At 42.9% G+C, this 6,516-nt stretch overlaps 1 protein-coding gene across 1 annotated transcript; it reads left to right on the top strand.

Moving 5' to 3' along the window:
• Positions 1–1,647, top strand: LOC108167161 (E3 ubiquitin-protein ligase Midline-1-like). The gene has a single exon (XM_017310282.1). The coding sequence runs from the start codon at positions 1–3 to the stop codon at positions 1,645–1,647; it is 1,647 nt and encodes a 548-aa protein (XP_017165771.1).
• Positions 1,648–6,516: the final 4,869 nt, after the last annotated feature.

Below are 6,516 nucleotides of genomic sequence, written 5' to 3'. Positions count from 1 at the left end.
ATGGAGAAGAGAGAAGTTCAGATGGATAAAATCTCTTGTTCCATTTGTTTGGATTTACTGAAGGATCCAGTGACTATCCCCTGTGGACACAGCTACTGTATGATCTGTATTAAACATCACTGGGATGAAGAAGATCAGAGGAGAATCTACAGCTGCCCTCAGTGCCAAAAAGAGTTAACACACAAGCCTGTCCTGAAGAAGAACATCACTTTGGATGCTTTGGTGGAGGATCTGAAGAAGCCTGAACTCCAAGGTGCTCCAGCTGATCACTGCTATGCTGGATTTGAAGATGTGGCCTGTGATGTCTGTACTGGGAGGAAGATGAAAGCTGTCAAGTCCTGCTTATCATGTCCAGCTTCTTACTGTGAGGATCACCTACGACATCACTATGATGCTCCACCATTAAAAAAACACAAACTGGTGGATCCCTCCAAGAATCTCCAAGACAAAATCTGCTCTCGTCATGATGAGGTGATGAAGATCTTCTGTCGYACTGATCAGCAGTGTATCTGTTATCTCTGCACTATGGATGAACATAAAGATCATGAAACAGTCCCAGCTGMAGCAGAAGTGACTGAGAAGCAGAAGAAGCTCCAGGAGAGTCGACAACAAATCCATCAGAGAATCCAGGACCAAGAGAAAGATGTGAAGCTGCTTCAACAGGAGGTGGAGGCCATCAATGTCTCTGCTGATAAAGCAGTGGAGGACAGTGAGGAGATCTTCACTGAGCTGATCCGTCTCCTCCAGGAAAGAAGCTCTGAGGTGAAGCAGCAGATCAGATCCCAGCAGGAAACTGAAGTGAGTCGAGTCAAAGATGTTCAGGAGAAGCTGGAGCAGGAGATCAGTGAGCTGAAGAGGAAAGACGCTGAGCTGGAGCAGCTCTCACACACAGAGGATCACAHCCAGTTTCTCCTCAACTACCCCTCACTGCCAGCACTCAGKGAGTCGACACACTCATCCAGSRTCAACATCCGTCCTCTGAGACACTTTGAGGACGTGACAGCAGCTGTGTCAGAGCTCAGAGACAAACTACAGGACATCCTGAGAGAGACATGGACAAACATCAAACTGACGATTACTGAAGTGGATGTTTTACTCTTAGAACCAGAACCAAAGACCAGAGCTGAATTCTTAATGTGTTCACGAAAAATCACTATGGATCCAAACACGGCACACAGGGAGCTGTTATTATCCAAGGAGAACAGAAAAGTAACAAGAATAAACCAACATCAGTTTTATCCAGATAATCCAGACAGATTCACTGATTGTTCTCAGGTTCTGAGTAGAGACAGACTGACTGGACGATGTTACTGGGAGGTGGAGATGAGAGGAGGAGTCTATGTAGCCGTTTCATACAAGAACATAAGCAGAGCAAAAGGATTTGGATTCAATGACAAATCTTGGTCATTCTATTACGACACAAACAGTTACACATTTCATCACAATAGTATTGAAACTCCTGTACCAGGTCCAGTTTCCTCCAGAGTAGGAGTGTACCTGGACCACAGAGCAGGTATTCTGTGTTTCTACAGCGTCTCTGAAACCATGACTCTGATCCACAGAGTCCAGACCAGATTCACTCAGCCTCTATATGCTGGGATCTGTGTTTATTATGCTTCCTCTGCTGAGTTAATTGAGCTGAAATAGTCACCAGTGACCTGATGTCCCTATGGTTACAATGCATGTTTCAGTTTCTTTAGTCTCCTTGGTGAGAGTTTGTTGTTTTATTTCTTCACTGTTCAGAGTGAAGCTACTTTATGGAGCTACTTTGTCATTTTTGTTGATGGTGGAGTAAGTTTTGGTGCTGCCCCTTCCTGGTTAAATCAAGAGCAGCATGGGGTTGAAAATCAGCTCAGGAACTTAAGCTGACTGTTTGCAAGTTTGAAAACATTTGGAATGCTTGTTCGTAGTTTTGGGTTGCCAGTTCTGATCACTGCTTTGTCGTGTTTTTGGGGAAGGGACTTCACCCACCTTGCTTGCTGGCGGTGCCAATGCATAGCAGTCTTGGCCCTGCCAGACTGCCCCAGTGCAATTCTGGCTACAATCCAGTAATGTGACACCATCTGTTTGTGAGAGACTGATTGTAATGTGATGTTCTCCAGATTTGATAAAGTGGTGTATAAGTACATCATCTCCATTATTAACAGAGGGGTACCAACCAGGCCGGGCAGCATGGGTGGCCATTGTAGGGCATTGCCCGCCCACAGAGTCAGCTGTGCCCCCCCTGGGCTGAAAGCTTTTTTTTTTACCTTAGAGTGGCCAACTTTCTATTATTCCTATCTCGATTTGATACAGTAGGGGCTCCTGCACTTCCCATATCTGTGCCTTCTGTCCCCCATCTGTCTAATTGTTAACACGTTGTAATGCGTTTTTTCGAGCCGCTTTTAAACGCAACATGAGCGCTGAGTTGCTTGCACCGGTTTTACACCTGTGCAGACAAAGCATCCTGCTGTGCAGAGCAGCACAGGGGTGTGTTGGAATCATGGCAACAAACCAGCAAAAGGCAAAGACCTTTGCACAGTTTTTTCCCCCAAACTAACAGTGAGATGAGTGGTGCTTTTGGATACAGGTAATGATATCTAAATGCTGACTAGCCAATACCAATATAAGCTATTAATTTTGTTATCTGTGTTCAAAAGTGGGTAGTACTGGTTACATTTAGTTGAGTATTTTTTTGGGGGGGAGTGGTACTTTTATGAGTAGCTTTACTGCACTGTACCTTTTTTCTTTTACTTGAATAATATTGTTACTCTTGAGTAGATTAATTTTGCTTTTAAAAAGTAAACTACAGAGATTGGAAACATTGGGTTCTTTGATTTCTGCAATTTATGAGCTAATGTTTATGCAAACTTGAGCATAATTACTCAATATTTTATGCATGTCACGGTTTATATCCTTATTTTGAATAAATAAACATGGATATTTTATATGAAATATTACATAATGTCATGTTGGATTTCAATCTTCGAACCCACATGCAAGAACACAACCAGAAGAGTCAGAATAAATTAACAATGATAAGTTTATTGAAACCAGCGAAAAGGGAAAGGGGGTAAATACTGGAACGGATGACCGGGTCGTCTTACTGTCAACAAGAGAAACAGGATTAGAATAGGAAGGTGAGTATTTTCCAGGAATAAATCAGGTAACTTCTTACTTGGTTTGAATACGAGTAAAACTTGAGCAGAGCACTGGGTGATTAGGTTTCGTTGGAGAGCGGACAGGTTTGTTAACAGCTGGAAGAGCGGCTTTCGACTTTGGTCCAGTTGTATTCTTTCTCCGGTTGGGTTCGGGCTTGGGTCTCCTGACCCGGAATGTCCCGCGAAGAGGAAAAGGTGAGAACACGAGGAGTGGCGTCTGACCGGTAACACCAGCAGCGTCGAGGGAGGACACAGGAGGTAGGTAATCCCCAACAGCGGGGAAACAGACTCACTCAGAACCCGGGGTAGACATCTCACAAGGGAACAACGAGGATACAACAGGATCATCTGGCGAGGAAGACAACAAGTAGTTAGAACAGAGCAGATCACAGAGGGCCTTTCTCTGGAACGATAGTTACCAAGGTGGGCAAACACTCAGGCGATGAGAAGTCGATCAGCCGCTGCTTATATTCACAGTCCATGCCCTCCAAACGAGCTGCAGGTGTGTCAACGGGGTTGCCCCAGCAGCTTCCCAGGGGCTCTGCGTCTGGCGGCATCTAGTGGATGCCATGAGGGATAACGGTGCTCCAACAAAAATAAAACTCAAACCTAAAAACAAAGAAAAAGACTAACAAAATAAAACAGGAAAACACAGACCCTGACACATAAAGGTTTATGTATTTTTATTAAAGCCAAAGCTTGTTTACTCTGCCTCCCCCAAAAAGGCAATACCCCCCCCCCCCCCCCCCTGCTCCTCTGGAGTCGGTACCAACAACAGTATCCATATGTGTATTAAGAAAAACAAAACAGACCAATTATGGTCAAGTTATGGTCTGCTTTGGAGGTTGTCAAACTCAAATACACAGTGGGCCAAAATTTTAATCTTGAACAACGTCTCAGGCCAACATTGAACAAATGAACCTTTTAATATGGATCCAAACCAGTTTTGCTGGGAACAAGCATTGCTTGTATAACTTTGTAGTCCAGACATGCAAAACTGAATTAAAAAAATATAAATAGCATTCATTTATTAATAAAATTTAAATAAAAACTTTATGCCTCTTTTCTATTTGCAGCCTTCTGATTTAAATATCAAAATACTTAACTCAGAAGGCTACGGAAGAGGATTAGGGCCACTGGAAAAAAAACAAAACAGTTCTGACTTTAATCTCAGAATTCTGAGTTTAAAGTCAGAATTCTGACTTTAATCTCAGAAATCAGAATTCTGAGATTAAAGTCAAAATTCAGAGAAAAAAGTCAGAATTCTGACTTTAATCTCARAATTCTGAGATTAAAGTCAGAACTGTTTTTTTTTTCCCAGTGGCCCTAATTCTCTTCCGTAGAAGGCTGATTTAAATAGCCTTATGATTTAAAAATAAATCATTGTGCTATTATTAAAAATATTTTTATTGCAAGAATTTTTTTTAAATTATTTTTATTAAAAATAATGACAATAAATGAATCAAGCACAAAGGAAACATAAATTATTGCTCAGTTTGCTACACACTGAAATAATCTGATGTGCTCAAGTCAGACACCTGGCATCTTGTTGCTGTTCATCAATGTCTGGATTCAGGCTCTGAGCTCAGGAAATCCTCAGCATCGAGCAACGGTGTTCATCAGTCAGACAACTCCTGTGAGATGTTTTGGTCATCTTCATCTTGGAGAAAAGTTGCTCACACAGATAAATGCTGCCGAACATGGAAAGCATTTGAGMAGCTTGGGTGCGGAGCTGAGGCATTGTGTCAGGGAAGAACTGTGGAAACTGCGGCACCCACAGCTTCATACTTTGACTTCAGYGTGTCATTACACTGGAGTTCAATAAGCTCCACTTGGAGGCTGGTTGGTGCGTTTTCCACATGGACTGTGAAGGAATTACTTAGCAGTTCAAACATACATTTCTGGACATCAAAGTYGGCAAATCGCCGGCTAAAGTCAGTACACTAAGTTTTTCATTAAACTGTATACAGGAACACGGCGGTAGATATCTCTGTTTTTATGGTTTGGCAGCAGGGACAATGGCCAAGGTTTTCTTGTAGCATCTGATTCTCCCACAGGCACAGTTTAGTTTAAAAGCKCTCACTGCAGCATTCATGTCTCTGTGATGACGTGTCTCCGCCCCTGAAGCTGCAGGTTCAGCGCATCGAGATGGCCTGAGATGTCACACAGAAAGGCCAGCTCACACAAAACCTTTTGCTCCTATAGCTCTGCTGTGTTCTTCATTTTGCTTTCCAGAAAMTGGTATATTTCCTCCCGCAGCTCAAAAACCTGTGCAGTACTTTTCCTTGGCATAACCTTCTCACCGCTGTGTGATATGGCAYGTCTSCATATTCCAGTGTTTCTCAATTCCGGTCCTCACTGCCCCCCTGCCCTGCATATTTTAGGTGTTTCCCTTCTGCCAAACACCTGGATTKAATTTTTTTGTGATTAACAGGCTTCAGCAGTACTTTATGGTCATGCAATCATTTGAATCAGCTGTTCTGAAGTTGAGGCACATCTAAAACATGCAGAGCAGGGGGGCGTGAGGAATGGATTTGAGAAGCACTGGCGTATTCTGATCCGCACTCCACCAGAAAAGACTTAAACTGGTGGTGATTCGGAATAAAGTTAACTTGTATAGTTATAGTTGTTAACATTAACTATAAAGCTAACAACTTGTGTCAGTGTGGTCACAACATGTTCCATCTTTAGGGCTTTGCCACATAGTGATTCTGATGATGCAGTGATAAACGGTTAGCTCACCGGCACAGTTCTCTTCCCGCATCTTCTCCAAAACCCTGACCACCAGTCCACTTTTTAGACTGGAGATCGCTGGCGCACCATCTGTCGTTAATCTCCCAAGGCAGCTTTATTTCAGCTACACATTTGGAAACATCCTTCAAGATTTCTTTTCCTGTGCTTGTGCCATGTACGGATTTTAATCCCAAAAGTTCCTCCGTAACACACAGATTTGAGTCCACTYCACGGATGAAGACTGGAGTGGCTACGCAGTCTTCAGATCCATCGCTGCTCTCATCCACAGCAAGGGAGAATGCCACAAAATCGTTTCCCTTTTCCATTAGCTGGCTCTGGATATAGCGCTGTACAAGTACAGGCCATTTACCACTTAGATAAAAACAGCATGTATTTATAGCTTTAGCTGTAGTTTTTGTTCTTTAATTGGATCCAACTGGGAATAAAACATGGAGCAATTCAACCTGAACTGAGCAACTTTTTATCTCTATTAAGGCATTAAAATATATTTCAGGGTTAGCAGGCAGTGTTCAGCTCAAGGTGCTTCCTGTTCCCTCCCCCTCTGCTTTGCAGACGTCATGATGGGTGGGACCATTGACACAGCAGTAACCTGATATTTACATGTGAACTGAAACTAGTTTCT

Source organism: Poecilia reticulata, linkage group LG18, assembly GCF_000633615.1.
Source record: "Poecilia reticulata strain Guanapo linkage group LG18, Guppy_female_1.0+MT, whole genome shotgun sequence".
Classification (NCBI taxonomy): Eukaryota; Metazoa; Chordata; class Actinopteri; order Cyprinodontiformes; family Poeciliidae; genus Poecilia; species Poecilia reticulata.
This window is presented reverse-complemented; position numbering and strand designations above follow the sequence as displayed.